We start from the raw sequence: 16,421 nt of genomic DNA, 5'->3' as shown, positions 1-16,421 counted from the left end.
TTTTTATGCACTCACTTCTTTACTGACTGCCACGGAAAATGACTGAATGTAAACGAGGCATTTGAAATATACTTATTGTTACTTGATGATTTAAAAAAATAAAAAAAAATAAAAATATATTGGTTGTTATTCAAATTTCAAATTTAATTAATTTGTAGGAAACAAAAAGTTTTAATTATCAGATCGATAAATAGGTATAGCGGTAATATAAACTAACATTCAAATTTTCATGATCTATGTTACTAAAATAGATTTATAAATTACATTTATATTTTAAATAGCATAAATTAATGATATCAAAAAACAATACATATTTTATAAATTTAAAAAAAAATAAAGCACTACCTACTGAATAATATTAGTACAAAAAATAATTAATTTTGTTATTTAATAATAAAATATTAATCTTAATAATAGTAATAACAATAACTATAATTAAAGCCGAATATATTATTATAATTTTTTTAAATGTGAACAGGTAACAACAATTACAGATCTGCCTTTTTTTAAGTAAAGTAATTAATAAATGAGCTTATAACAAACAAAAGTATACATTTATATGGAAGGAACATATTATCATAGTTATGTTGAATATATATTTTCATGATCTTAAAATATATTATATAATATATATAAAATATATAGTAAAAAATGTGCTTTTATTAAATCACAGCTTAAATATAAATAAATTGCATTTTTTTTCTAGTTTTATTTAATAAAACGTGATAGTGGCCTGGAATTTAATATAAATAAAATGTCAAATCGGTTTAAAAGAAATACCCAAAACCATATTAATTCTTATAAGACTTATGATAACTTTTAGTATTAATGTTAAATGATAAAATAGCACCTATAAAATAGCTGCACAAATCTTGAAGACTTCATTTCTATATATAAAAAATAAATAAATATTACCTACCCTCGTTAATAAATTGATCACAATAAATAATTATAATTTAAGGTAGTTTATGTATATTGTATAATGTAATTGAAAAATGTATAAATAAAAAACAGTCATATTAAATGTGAATTTGTATTGTTGGTTTTATATCATTAGATTTTTAAAATTACCGTAAATTATAATACCCAATTGTTAATAAAAAAAAATAAAAATTGGGATTAGATGTTCTTCATTACAGTTTTGAAAATATCTTTAAATAATAAATATAAATAGAATTTAGAATGGACATTTTAATTTTTTTGTCAAACAAATGAAGGAATTCAATTTAATTTAGTCAAATTATTTATAATAATCAATATATTAACGAAATATTCAAGAATACTCATACAATTTAAATGCAATTTTGAAGCATTAGTGCATATTTATTTGAGTTCGGTTGTTTGTAAATTATTTGCAGTGTCGATGTCGTCTGCTGAAGAATTGCGTTTTCGGAGAGATTTATATTTTGACGCAAATAATTCCGATACGTATAATGCCTAAAACATTAAGTTTAAGTCTAATATATAAGTACACAAAGTAAATACATATATATATATATAATTAACATCTGTATATAGGTAGGTATTTCACGATGTTCGTACTTTTTTATTTTTGTTTTTGAGTATAATTACATTTTTAAAGATATCCGTCGATTTTTAAAAGTACAAACACTAGTGAGACACACTACACTCATAAATTATATAAGTACACATACAGGGGAGGTCCTTCCAATTTTTTAATTTATATACATTTTTTAATTTAAAATAGGTACCTATATAAAATTATGCAGGCAACCTGAATGCATATATATATATCATATACGTATACTGGAAATTGAAATTAGTACAAAAATGTTTTTTTTTATTGAAAGAGAAAAGTGGCTTCAACAAGTAAGGTTATTACTTATTAGCCTTAAAAATAATATATTATTTATATCGTACATTTTAATATTTAATTATTCTTCATTCAAAGCAAATCAAAAAGAAAAAGAAAATTACTGATAATGATATTTTGAGTTAATTTAGATGATGAAAATTTAATAATAGCGACATTTATATTATTTAACTTGTATTAATGCATTATCATTTGCCTTTATTATACAATTAATATGAAGTTTTTATTTATTTTATCATTAGTAATGGGAGAAGGAGAAATTTAATTAAAAAAAGACTTCCAAAATAATATTTTTAACTCGTATTTCAGTAGTGTATTACATTGTATTCTGCCATTTAAAGTTAAAACCCATTCACATAACATTATCAAACAAATGAATAAATAAAACAATAGAAAACCAATGAACATATGTTATCATTTAACTATCAATGTTATTGTATAAACATTACGTGAACAAGAAATAATTATTGATATTATTTTCATACTAATAGAATGATATGAACTGTATGGTTATACATATATCTCAAAACTATTGAGACAAAAACTTTTTTATTTTGTAATAAATTAATAAATTATGATAATGAGAGTAAAACTTAAAAAGTAACTTTTTATCACACTATTTTCAGCATTCTATATAATTTTTTATAATGTGTAGAAAGTGTAAACGCTCAAATACTAATAAAACATGACCAGACACTGCATACAATTGTCTTGAATAATAATTATTTGATGTATATTGGAATCTAGTATTTGATTTAGATATACTTGATAGATGGTTCATTTTTATGAATTATAAATATTCATTGAATAATTGCTTAAGTTTTTAAATCCCAATATAATACATATTTTCTAAATTCTTATTGGGGATCTATTATCTTTAGCACACAAAATTGAAAAAAATTATAGTAAATCATAAATTCATAACTAATGTTTTCATAAAAATGATCCGTTAAATAATTTATTATAGAAAAGGGGGTTTCTTATTTATAAAACAGAAGTTTTTATCTTAATAGAACACTCCTTAAGTAGTACAAAAAAATACCAAGAATTTAAAAATTCTAAAAAACAGATTTTGAATTACTGTGTTATTAAAGAAAAAAGGGGGTGCTATATAACAGAGATGAATTATCCTATAAAAAATCACAATTATTAATTATCAACATATTAAATATTTTTATTGGAAAATTATTTAATGAACACAATTATTTCACTTAACGTTAATTTTGAATATTCGCTTAAATTTCATAGAAAAATTGTATTTTAGTACATTTTTGACATGTCTGATATTGCGCTATTATAGTACAATAATACATAATCATAAGTATGTATATATAAGTTAAAAATGTTAATTTTGAAGTTTTAATATCTATTTGAATTCATTTTTTTTTAATCATATGATACGCTACATTTAAGTTAATATTATACAATAAATTATAAAATTAACTAATTTAATAGATATTAATTATTGCACTTAATTCTAAAAAATATAATATACATTTAATCGACAGTAACTTAAAATGTTCTAGACACATTTAATTTTAACGAAATACAGGAAATTATAAGAAAATCAAAAACAGTCTTAAAATTAAGACACTTTTTGTTATATTTAAGTTTTCCCCGCACAATATTTTGATTGAAAGTAATAATTAAGAGGAAAAGCATACAAATTGAAAATGATAAAAATAGAATTTATTTATATCTTAAAAATGTCGTTTTGTAATAATTTCAAATTACCTAAAATTAGATTCAAATTATATGCGATAAAATCGGTAAAATGGACAGACAAATTAAGAAATATCTCTTTAAAAATACACATTGATCCCATTAACCGGCAACCACTGTGCAGAGAGTCCAATATTGAAGAATTTTTTAATATGTAAATCAAATACGTGTAAATCGGGACCAGCCTGCTGTGAGCATCAACCGTACAATAACGGAACATTATCTAAAAAATTAGATTTTTTAAGAGGTCAACAGAGTTTATTTTCAAATCATTCTTATTAGATAGAAAGATGAATCCTGTAAATTGATTAAATTTTAGTGAGGTCTATGTCATTGTTTTTTGTAAATGTTATTTAATTTACCTATAGGTACCTAATGGTATATTCCTCCCTATTTTCAATACATTTGGAAAACATAAATTTAACATTTAATCAACGATACAATATTGTACATTTTGGTTGAAACAATAAACTACATGACCGTTATAGTCCCCAGTTTATAAAAAAAATCCAAATATAGGACTTTTGAAACATTTATTTACTGCAGAAAAGTGCTTTAAAAATGTTAGATAAATTTTAATATATAATTTTTTTATAAGTTTTGTAGTTATGAAAAAACATAAAATTATTTAATGAATATAAAAAATAATTTAACAATGAATTTTTGATTATTACTTATTACTATTAATTATTAGTAATAATTAGTTTGAATGAATTAAAATTATCATAATGTGGCAACGACGGTAGCTTTTTTGCTCCGCTTGGAATTTAAAATATGCAGATTTGTTATGAATTATGATCTTACAAAACATAAAAAAAAATAAATCATCAATTAGAAAATATTTATTATCGTATTACCATAAACATCTTCATTAATTCATAAACGTATACATATTGTAAGCAATCTAACAGGTATACAAACTAATTTAATAGTATATATTTAATAAAATAAATTAATTTTTTTATCATAAAACATAGAAGAATATTATAAATTTTATTTATTTATTTTGAAAGATCAGTTTTTTGATAAAAATTAAGTATTTATACAAAAAAACATTAAGTGGTTTAATTTTAAAAATGTCCACTTTAATCTTTACATTTTATCCTTTTGAAAATTTTTTTTTTATTATTACAATTGATCATTTGGCTTACAGTTATAGTAGCAGTGGTAATTCCCAAAATTGTTCCCGCCAATACATCACTCCAATGGTGTTTATAATCGCTGACTCGTGATAATGCACAAAACGCTGCCATTAAAACAACCACAAATTGAGCTAAACTTCTTGCCATTCCATATTTAGATGTCTTAACTCGGGCTTGTAAATATAGCTAGTATCATACATATAAAACAATTATTAAATAATTGAAACATAATATTATAAAAAGAGAAATCCATACTTACAGCTAAGTAAACCATACAATAAAATGATAATGAAGAATGGCCAGAAGGAAATGATAGTCTACTATCGGTAAATTTGCTGGGCCTTTCTCCGCCGCATATAAAATCTTCGTTATATTTTGTTTTATTCATATCATTATTACAGTCCACGTTGGGTTTACAGATGTCTAAAAAATGTGGTCTCAATCTTCCTATCGTATATTTACCGATATCTGTAGTTAGTTGTGAACAAGCTGCTCCAAATAAAAACCATAGTATATTGTTGTACACGGAATACAGCCAATTAGGAATAGGTGTCCCCAAAAACGAATAACGCGATTGTTCATTGTTTCGCATTGAATATTCAATAAATAAGATCTATGAATATTTTTAAAGTAATAATTACGGTTATTACTTAATAATATATATATAGACAAAATATGTTTATGTGGTTTCAATATGTTTGGTCCATTTTTTTACATAGCAATGTCCATAAGTTTATAAATAACGTTGACAAATTATAAGACCATATTATTTAACTTATAATATAGATTTAACTACTCTTAAATAAAAAAAAAACACATTAAATGCTTACTTCAAAAATATGATAATAATATAGTTTAAAATAATAAGCAATAAGCTAACAATTATCTTGATTGTAGTGCAACACTAATACCTAATATTTTAGGTAACTAATAAATAATAAATAATAAACGTACAAATTAAGTCCATATAATTGTAGCCTAATTGCTTGAAGTAAGGTAGTTAATAATTTGATCTGATTTTTATAAAATACTATATTATAAAATTTTATAAAATAATTGAAACTAATTTAATTAGTTTTATTCCAGTCAAAAAAATTATGAAAAAATTGCTTGAAAAGTTAAAACAATAACATTGGAATTTTGAATCATTTTATTTTGAATTGTATACCTACTAAAACAATATATTATGAGATGACTGCAATATATATATATATAAACATCGACAATTTAAATCATTCAGTGTCATATGTTAGAAGATTTGGTGCTGTGAAATACATGATAAGTATAACAAAAACACATTAAACAAATAATTATGGTCAGTATTTCTATATATATATACAACAGAGTGGTTCACCAAACACGCTCATAATAGGTACTACTTTTTCCTGTATACATATTTTATTTAAATTTATCGATTAATTCAAATTATGATTATATTTATAATGTATACTATACTGTCAAAGTGTCAAGTACTTATTTAATTAATCATTTAAACCTTAAGGTATCCAGTGTCGATACAAAATTAATTTTTTATAATGAGAACCATCATCCGTCATTTTTTATTGTAAATTATTATATTTGAATGAATTTTTTGAAAATGAATGTTGACGCATTTGAAATTTAAATAACTAGTTTCCTAGTAGTTAAACTTTATATACTATAAGGATAATAATGCTCAATAGTGATATTATTATGTAAACTATAAAATATATGTAATATTTAGTCTACCTAGTTATTATTATTCTTTGTCAATTTTTAATAATTATAAAATTTTATAAAATTATTATATTAATTACTATATTTTTTAATCACCGCTATTATGATAGCTAACAATTTAAACTTGTTAATGCTGTTATCACGGAGAACTATTATCCTATTACTTATTAGTATTATTCAGAGGACATGATACCCGCATGTGTTGTCTCCGTTTAACAAGTGCGTAACATAGCATATTTTACACTCAGAAGAAAACGTTTAGTTATGCTAGTTATCTACCTAGTACCTACTAACATTTAGAGCGAGTTGACTCTTATAGTGTTATAAAAATTAAAGGTAACATTATTATCGTGGGCTTCACATAGGCTTTTTATTAAATTTTAATTTTAAAGTGAGTTATGAGTAATATGAAAATATAATAAAAAGCCTATATATATATATATATATAGGCTTTTATATTATATATATATATATATAATGAGAAGCCCTCGATAATAATGTTATCTTTAATTTTTAAAACAGGTAAATTCACTCTAAATTTTAAGTAACAGAGCTACACACGTGTTCTGCTAAGCGTAAAAATTGCTATGTTACGCACTTGTAAGACGGAGAAAACACATACGCGGGTATCACGTCTTCTTAAGTAAAAAACTGTGCTCATTTAAATTTCGATTATATATACGATTTTCCAAAAAAAAAAACATTTTCTTATCAATTTACAATACTAAATAAGGGTTATTATTTGAAAAAATGATTGTTTCATAATAACAATTTTCTTAAAACAATTTAAGTGTTGAATGTTTTGTATGTAAGTAGATTGTAGGTATACTACAATTTAAACTATTAAATTCATTATTAAGAGAAACAATAGGCGATTGCGTGATTGGTGAACTATTCTGTATATATAAAGTCAAAATAAATAAACATGGACATGAACCAAATTCTGTATAAAAATAAAAATATGATATGCACACAAGATATAACACCTTAAAGATTATTGGTGTTACAGAATGGGTGTAATATTAGTATCAGCTTATATGAATATAGTAACTATAGCTATTATAACTATAACTATAGCCGTTGAAAAATATCAGTTTCGCATAGGTATCAATAATTAACTATAAACTTCATTTAAATATGAATTGTTTTTAAATAAACTATATTTATTAAGTATATGACAAATTATTTTTTCATTTTAAATTTATTTAATCATCTATTTTGACAGAAAAAAAGAAAATGTACTTGTTAAAAATAAATCGTACTTTAATCAACATATAATAGTCTAAATAACTAAATATATGAATAAAAAATTAAAAGTTTTCTACTACCTAAACTTCTACGCATTTACGCATAGGTAATCTAGTAACATCGCAATATTTTTTAGCTCAATAGTATATATATATATATATATATATATATATATATATACATAGAAACGTGGGACAGATCCCAGATGAGGTCCCCAATATGGGAACTCAGAATAATAGAAATGATGAGCAACTTTAAATTGTAAGCTATGGTGGATCAATACGATTCTCTAACTAATAAAGTAATCATACAAGAAACAAGATACACTTTTGATGTTTTTATCAACTTTTTTTTGGCTTACTAAAAGGGGTCCTAAGTTCCGGGTGCTCATAGGCCTAAATGGCCCTGGCGCAATTGTATTATTATCAAATTAAACAACTATACAGTATACATGTACTGCGAATAATCTTTTATAATCAACTCTCCCTGCTCCTTAATAGGTATACATCGCGGACCTTCCCACTACATCTAACATAGAAGTCTTTCTTTATGTTGATTACAGTGTTGTCTATAATTCAAGCTCTATAATGACGCCCACATTATCACTGAAAATATACAGAGCCAACTAAACAAAATAAAGTGCTGGACGAAAAAAATTAAAATTATCCTAAACTTCTCAAAAAGGACAGCAGTATTATTCACACTTCGTCGTCTAAAAATCCCACCCACTCTAATACGTAATTATGATAATATATCCGGGTCTCCAACCATAACATATCTATATAAAGGAGTCATCTTAGATAAAAAATTAAGTTGGAACCCGCACATTTCTTCGATACTAGAACAAAGTTACCATCGACTTAGTTATTTACCCCTTAATCAACCGTCAAATCACCCTTAGTTGGAAATGCTTCTTAGTTCTCTATAAGCTAATTCTTCGACCATTAGTATACTCTATACTGCTCCTATCAGGGCCATGGGGAAATTTTTCCCAAAATCCACATTAATAAAATTCCAGTTTCCCAACTCATGTTACTACGTATAATATCTAACACGCCTTGGTTCATCAGAAACGATGCACTTTACACCGACTTCAAACTCTCATCAATTAAAGCCTACATATAAAATCTCACGATCATTTTCTTTTCTCAATTAAAAGATGCAAAGTACTTTAACTCAGCGATAGACTTACCCTTAAGCGTGGTCGTCATTACAATGTTACATCTCACCACTAATTAATTAAATATATTTTTATTTTTTACTCTTTTGTTTCATTATATATATATATATATATATATATATATATATATATATATATATATATATATATATATATATATATATATATATCGATATAAATCTTTATAATTTATTGTAAATAATTTGTAATATCTAGTTATGCATTTGCGAACTGTTAAAAATCTTAATTTAATTTTATCAATAAGTTGGATGACCTTGTCAGGACATTTTATAACATATAAAATAAACTCTCAACTTTGTTCTTCACATTATATTGTGTCATTGTGATGCGATATTACGGACATTTATGGACATGGACGAAACTTCTGGGGATATTTTTTGGTAAATATTTTTACTTACTACTAATATGGGTAGTCCTAATCCAACTGAATATAAAACACTTGATGAAACTGTTGATTCTTTAAATGGATATCGAATAGATTCATCGCCACAGAAGAATCCTCTTTGATACGGAGAGCCAAACATAAAAAACATCAATACTGGAAATCCAACTGGTAAAAAATAAATATATTTTTATGCAGGTATTATCACATTACCTAATGTATATAAATATAAAATGTGTAGCATAAAAGAATGTACATCATAAGTACATTTTAACTTAGTTTATGTGTCTCGTTTTTGTATTTGCTATTATTTATTAAAATAATAGTAATTTTTTAATATTCTGTGTTCTGTAATATTTTAGAGATACGTTATTCAATATATCCAAAAGTATTTATTTTTACAACAATATAGATTAAATGTGTATATTATAGATGTAACAAAATGTCGTATACAATTATGTTTATTATGTTTTGTAAAAATACACACAAAACGTAATGGATTCCATACGTAAAATGGTAAAATTAAAACAATGTTATTAACAGATACAATAGAGGTAATCAGTTAAACTCAATTTAAATAATTGTTTAACAGATTAAATTGCAATAAATAATTGTAATATAAGGGCGTAATTTCAGAATCATGTGTTAATTCAATATGTAATCAGAGCCACTTCTTCGTTGGAAAATAATTTTATACTTAAAAGTTATTACCTATCATCATTTAAATCGCATTAAAAATTACAAATAAAATTTAATTGTTTTGGTTTTAAATATTAGAAATATAGACGCATAATACAAACATTTTATTAGGAAAAAATAAATTTAAATTTAAAATATCCAAAAAAAAGAGGTATTCAAGAAAAATGGGTCCGAAAACAATTTATGAGATGGAGATGTATTCCACTAGATTTTTTAATTAATATTTACCTATACTAAAACCTAATAGTAAAAAGTCAGAAGAATTATATTTAGTTTGAACAATGTACATGTATAGACAGTATACCTACCTATTTATGCAGTACTAATATTGTTTGTGTGTTGTTGTCTGTTTCAGAAGGCTTATTAAGATATTGGGAGCCCCACCCTCTATTTACACCACTGATCATAAACTTTTATTAAATCTGAAAAAAATAAATGTAAAATTTCTAACATTGCAAACTGCATAAGGTCCTCTTAAAATGTTTTCCCACTATACGTTTATACGTATTTAGAATTATTTAATTGAATGTGATTTTTAAACATAAATTAATTTACAAATATGTCATAGAACATATATACATATTTTACAGCCATAAAATCCCATTCAAAATATGCTTGCGTAGCAAATACAATGTAAGCCACCAATAATAAAGACTATAAGTATAAGTTAAAATTATGAAATAAATGTTAAAAAATGCCTGAGAAATGTGTTCGTAAACAGTAGGTACCTATCTACATATGTATATATACGACTATACCTATACGTCCTATACTTACTTGTAAATAAAATAAATAGGTACATCATATTATAATTACAAAATTAAGAATTTAACTAATCAGTTATAACTAATAACAATTAAAAGAAATTTGATTATTATGCGATAATAATTCGCAGGCATTTAGCTAGTATATTTAATATGGTAGTATTTAAATTTAAATTGGATTAAAAGTGTCAATTATAATTTAAATTCTTAAGACCTCGTGTTATTTTCATGCACACACCCACGTGCAATTTGCATCATGCTGCAAGAGTCGCAAATCATTATTTATCAATCACATCCATATGTATTTTTTGATAGTACTAGTCAGCTGTCGAGGGCTTATTTTTGTGCATAATATACACCACAATTTTCGTATAACAAAGTATAAAATAATATAGTATTGTACGAAAGTATAATCCTACAGTTTGGTGCGTATGGGTTTTAGAAACTACCAATACCAATTTTAGATTTACGATAATTTGACTTATTTCATTGGAAACCTATATTTAGTATATTAATTTTATTTTTATTTAGTTAAATATAGAAGTATAAATCAGTAAATATTTGATAATACCTAATATTATAGTAATATGAGAACACGGGAGAGTATAATTAAAGGAGATGCAAATGTGTTTGAGAACACAGCAACTATATGTCTTTATTTAATATACAAAAAAAATTATGGAATACAATAAAAAAAATAGAACTTATTTCAACGACTTAAAGTAATACAACGATGCTTGAAAGAGCATCATCCAATCACTATTAAAATATTAAATAAAGAATTATTATGTATGCGATAATACATTCAGAATCAAATGTCAAATTAGAATGTAATTACATAAGCATATTGATTTGTAAATATATGTTATAAACTTAACGGTTTTTTGTTAACTCCCATAATATAAATATATATACATATAATAGTTGAGTACTTAAGTACCTATATGTATTATGTATCCGTTTACACTTGTCACTTTATATATACTTTGAATGGAGACGGATTATTCGATATGGTTTATCGCCAAGTTACGGTGGTTTGAAACAAGTGTATACATAATGTATTGAAAAGAATTAAAAAGCAAAAATTATTATCAGCTTAAAAATACCCTAAATATTTTGAAAGGTATACCATGATATTTTTGTATACAATCATATAAAAATGGCAAATGCTGCTATAAATGTTTGAGAAAAATTACAAGTCTATACTTACAGGATAATTTTCTGGATTACAACATTTATAAAATACATTTTGTCAAAAACAGGAGTTGCTTAAAATATTCACGTATTCCCGCTGCTATTTTTTTCTAGTTTAATAAGAAAAATACGAAATATTTTGTAGTTGACCCCCTTCACCACCAAAGGGCAAATACCAAATATTTCAAAACCTCAAGTGAGTTATAAGTATTTAAAATTGTAAATTTGTACATCTTAAAATACTTATAACTTGTTTTAAAATTTAAATATAGTAAGAAGCCCATGAGGTAGTCTAAATAATATTCTTATCTATAACATTTTATACAAGGTTAATTCCCTCTAATTTTTAAACTAAGTGAGCTACATGTGATCTTCTGAGCGTAAAATTTGCTATGCTACGCCCTTGTAAGACGGAGACAACACATGCGGGTATCACGTCCTCCTATTATGCATATTGGTCATTAGATAAATTCCATGTTTAAAAATAATAATAAATGATGTGCAGTAAGTTGTGGTACCTATATCCGTGATATTAATAGAACCTAATACCTATAGACTTTACGTAAGTAATTAGTAATTAGTAATTACTTATAATCTAAATACTCGTATAATGTATAAACATTCATTGCAGTCATTTTTATTGAACTATTAATGACCTATATGCAAAAACAATTAACAATACAATTTACGGTAGTCGGTAGATAACCATACAATCAGTGATGGTTATTCAACAAAATAAAGGTGTATCAAATCTAGAATTTAATTTTAAAAAACCTAAATTTCCAACCACAAATTTTGGTATAGAATTTAGTAACTAATAGGTAATTTATAATTTGTGTACCACTCGCCTATAAATACAAGAAAAAAAGCTAGTAAGTAGGTAACGTTGTGTACTACTATATTAGGTATCTAGAGAAGCGATTTCTTAAGTATGTACCGCAAAATCTCATATATTTTAAATATTTATTATATTTTATTCGTTAAAATTCTTACTTTAGGCGTTCATAAAAAATTATTGTGCTTCAAAAACTGGTTTTGCGTAAAATTCTCATATTTCCTAGATTTTTTTGTGTTTTTTCCTGACGATTTTAAAATTGTTTAGAACATTTTTCCCTTCGATTCTTTAAAGTACCAATTAGATTTACTTCCCTACCAGTAAAGATACTATTAAAGAAAATTGAAGCATTTTTACTGTCACAAAACGTGATGACAGATACAAATAAAACACATCACAGTCATCACACATAATTGTAAGATCAGTATATTCATTGCTTCGCTCAGAATTTAAAACAGATTAATATTTTTTTAAATAAAATATTTTATAGTATATTTTCATTTAATTAAAAAAATTGTTAGTTTTTAATAATAATAATAATATAATATATTAATTGTAGCAGCTTATTTACATCAAATGTTTGGTTAGAATAAAACTTTTTTCGGCTAAACTTTTTAATTTTTATTATCAATGGTAATGCTCGTTTTGAGAGGACGGAGTACCCCAACTAATTTTTTAGAAATTTTAGCGTACTCCTACTTTTATTTTTAAGGGAAACGCACGGGACGCTGCATCATTTTGCATTTTTATCAAAATGCACGTGATAACATCTTAATTTTTTATTCTGTGTAAAATCGTGGATATTAAGTATTAAAAGAGACGTAGAAGAAAACCGTTGTCTAAAAAGGATAAAATTGGAAGATAAGAAAGAACATATTAATTATAATAAATTATGGAACTATATTTAAATAAATAGTTAAAATTATTTTTTTTACTTAGTTATTTTTGAGTTTGTTACTATATTTTATAAGTTATAACTATAGTACCTATATAAAATATAATATTTATAGTAATTTTTTTTTTTAATTTGATCATTTATAAATATTTTTTATATGATTTGAAGAGGAGCATTAGGGTGTGTGGGGGCGTAGCTCCCACGTGTCTTAGTAACGTTTAACAAGTGATGGGACACAATTTGGTTTCTTAGTTATTTTAAGCTCGAATTAAAACGAAATTACATATTTTATAACTAAGTATTGATTCTAGTTATTTTCTTGTAATTTAAAAATATTATTCATAAGTACTTGGAACTTCTAAAATATATTATTATATAAAAAAACAAATATAATAAAATGCAAATAATATTATAATTCAACCTACTGACTCACGTATTAATAGATAATATATATAATATAAATTATAAAATATTCTAGGTTGACAAACCGTCTCCGATCAGGTGAATCGTTTTTCGTATACAATGATATTATATTATTGATTTACAATTTAACTTGTAACCTACTATATACAACAGAACGTCACGCACTTTCTACCAATATTTTTTATATTCTAAGACATTTAATTTTAATTAATTATATAAAAAAAAAAAGCGGTACACCAGTTGAAAACCATATAATAGTCTACCCAGTACCCATAGCTGTTTAGAAAATTACCTCAACAACCGTCTGTTTGATTCCAGTCTCACCTTTAGAAATCAATGAATCATAAAGATTAAAATACGAGTGTAAATTTCAAAATGTAAACAGGCTTGTAAAATATATATTTTAATTTATGGTAATAATTTGGTTTAAGGCGATTCTTCGGCATGAATAAATGTTGTATTAACGTTATATCACCCATGATTTAACGATTGAGGATTTTGATACGTAATATAAAAATAATAAATGTATAAAATCTAAAATACTTTATTACTTTATGTAGTATATGTACATTAATGATTAATATGATACATAGTAAGTAATAACTAATAAGTTAAAAGTTTCATGAAACCTGACGCGTCGTGAAAAAATCCATTGTGATAAACCAACAACTACCTAAGTAGTGACAAAATACTTACTGTCTGAATATTAACAGACTTCAATCATTTGAAAAAATAAATAATTTTAACGAATAATTTTTTTTATTTTTTTAAAGAGAGGAAATAGATAAACACTCTGGTATTCAGTAATTAGTAAAGGAGTTGAGTTGAGTGTACCTCATCGTCAGTCGTTTTTGAATGGGCACTGTAATTTATGCATTCAATTTGAATTCAATGATAAAAAATTGACTAAGGTGAAAAAACGATTCTGATTGAAGACTATCAAACTTTTTGGTTATCAAATATTTTAATAATATTAAATTTCTTATGTGTTTTCGTATTTTTTTTCTAATTTTTTTACAAATGCTGAGATTTTTTAATATTGACATCCTAAAAGTACCGTCTAGACATAGGTGTAGAATGGGGGGGGGCTGGCTAAGCGGACTATAGCCCCTCCGGAATTTCGTTTAATCCATTATATACAATTTTTTAGAATATATGTTGTATAGATACCCGACTTGTTGCAGGCTAAAGCCTCCGCATAACAATTCATTACGCTATGCCTAGGCAACTATACCCCATTTTTTTTCAAAAAGTCTCATCTTAATTGATGATCGGAGCATTTTTCGTAATAGAAAAAGTGTCAGACACTGGAAAAAATAAATACATTTATTACTCCATACAGAAACTAAATTTTTTTCTTTCTTTCTTTCTGGTTACTGCCAAAGTGCCAAAATAAGGAAGTATTTAACTAGGTAGGTATTAAAGTCAGCTTTTCAGACCGGGACCAGATATTTGGAACACAATAATATTAACATATTGACAATACAATATTTAAAATATCTATCAAAATAACTGTTTTAAAAAGTGAAAAAACTACTTATACCTACTGGTTTTTAACAGAACAAACTTTAGGAGGTAAAATTGAATAGGTACATGCATAATATTTTTTTTACAAAAAAGATATGTTAAGTAAGACAAATTCTTACCTGAACCTAAGCATAATAAGTCGACGATAATTTTATGGAATAATTTTTTTGAATCTCTGTCCATAGTCGATTTCTTACTAGCAATATGTTCTCAAGATACGTGGTTATTAATTATTGACTAGCAACCATGCAACCAGCTACCGTCCTCCGATGGCGAACGTAGGGCGTGAACTAAATAGTAAATACTAAAATCAGTAAAATTGACGACAGATAACAGCAACTGATCCGGGTAAACGTTATGGTAATTTTTTTTAAACCGAGTTCGATTGGAAGTGGGACGATATTACGTCATGAACGCCGTACGACGATGTACTGATGTTAATGTTATAATGTACCTATTATTGCCTATTGGCAATATATATTTTAAGCGATAACGTTATCGTCCTTAGTCAACGTCATGAATTATTGTTTATTATAAATTATTTCCATGGCAAGGTCTAATTATCAACGAATGAATGTTTCAAAACCGAATAATATGTTTGCTTATGATAAGTATCTTACCAGTGCGACCAACGCGACAGAAATGCGTATCTCACGCACTATATACCGTGGACGTGGAATGGATAATTTAAAATTTTAATAATAATTAGGAATTATCATAAGACCTACAAATAAATATTAATTTCTTGATTAATTATCTTATTATTATTATTAAGAGGACGCAAATGTTGTTTCCGTCTACCAAATGTACAATATTGAACATACCAAAAACTGTTTTGC

At 25.0% G+C, this 16,421-nt stretch overlaps 1 protein-coding gene across 2 annotated transcripts; it reads right to left on the bottom strand.

Moving 5' to 3' along the window:
• Positions 1–123: 123 nt before the first annotated feature.
• Positions 124–16,086, bottom strand: LOC107170339 (putative phosphatidate phosphatase). 2 transcript variants are annotated; one of them, XM_089225085.1, is made up of 6 exons: positions 15,702–16,086; positions 10,253–10,366; positions 9,262–9,413; positions 4,958–5,311; positions 4,708–4,884; positions 124–1,437 (listed from the first exon to the last, which is right to left on the bottom strand). In XM_089225085.1, exons 3-6 carry the CDS (start codon positions 9,394–9,396, stop codon positions 1,324–1,326), a joined length of 780 nt encoding a protein of 259 aa, XP_089081211.1. In that variant the 5' UTR covers positions 9,397–9,413; positions 10,253–10,366; positions 15,702–16,086; the 3' UTR covers positions 124–1,323. The 2 variants fall into 2 exon arrangements, with proteins under 2 accessions (XP_089081211.1, XP_089081210.1); XM_089225084.1 differs by lacking the exon at positions 10,253–10,366 and having other exon boundaries at positions 15,702–16,085.
• Between the last annotated feature and the right edge of the window lie 335 nt (positions 16,087–16,421).

This window comes from Diuraphis noxia, unplaced genomic scaffold (assembly GCF_037042655.1).
Source record: "Diuraphis noxia isolate RWA-SAM2 unplaced genomic scaffold, SU_Dnox_SAM2 contig0003, whole genome shotgun sequence".
NCBI lineage: Eukaryota > Metazoa > Arthropoda > Insecta > Hemiptera > Aphididae > Diuraphis > Diuraphis noxia.
Note: the sequence above shows the minus strand (reverse complement) of the source record. Positions and strands in the feature narration are given on the sequence as shown.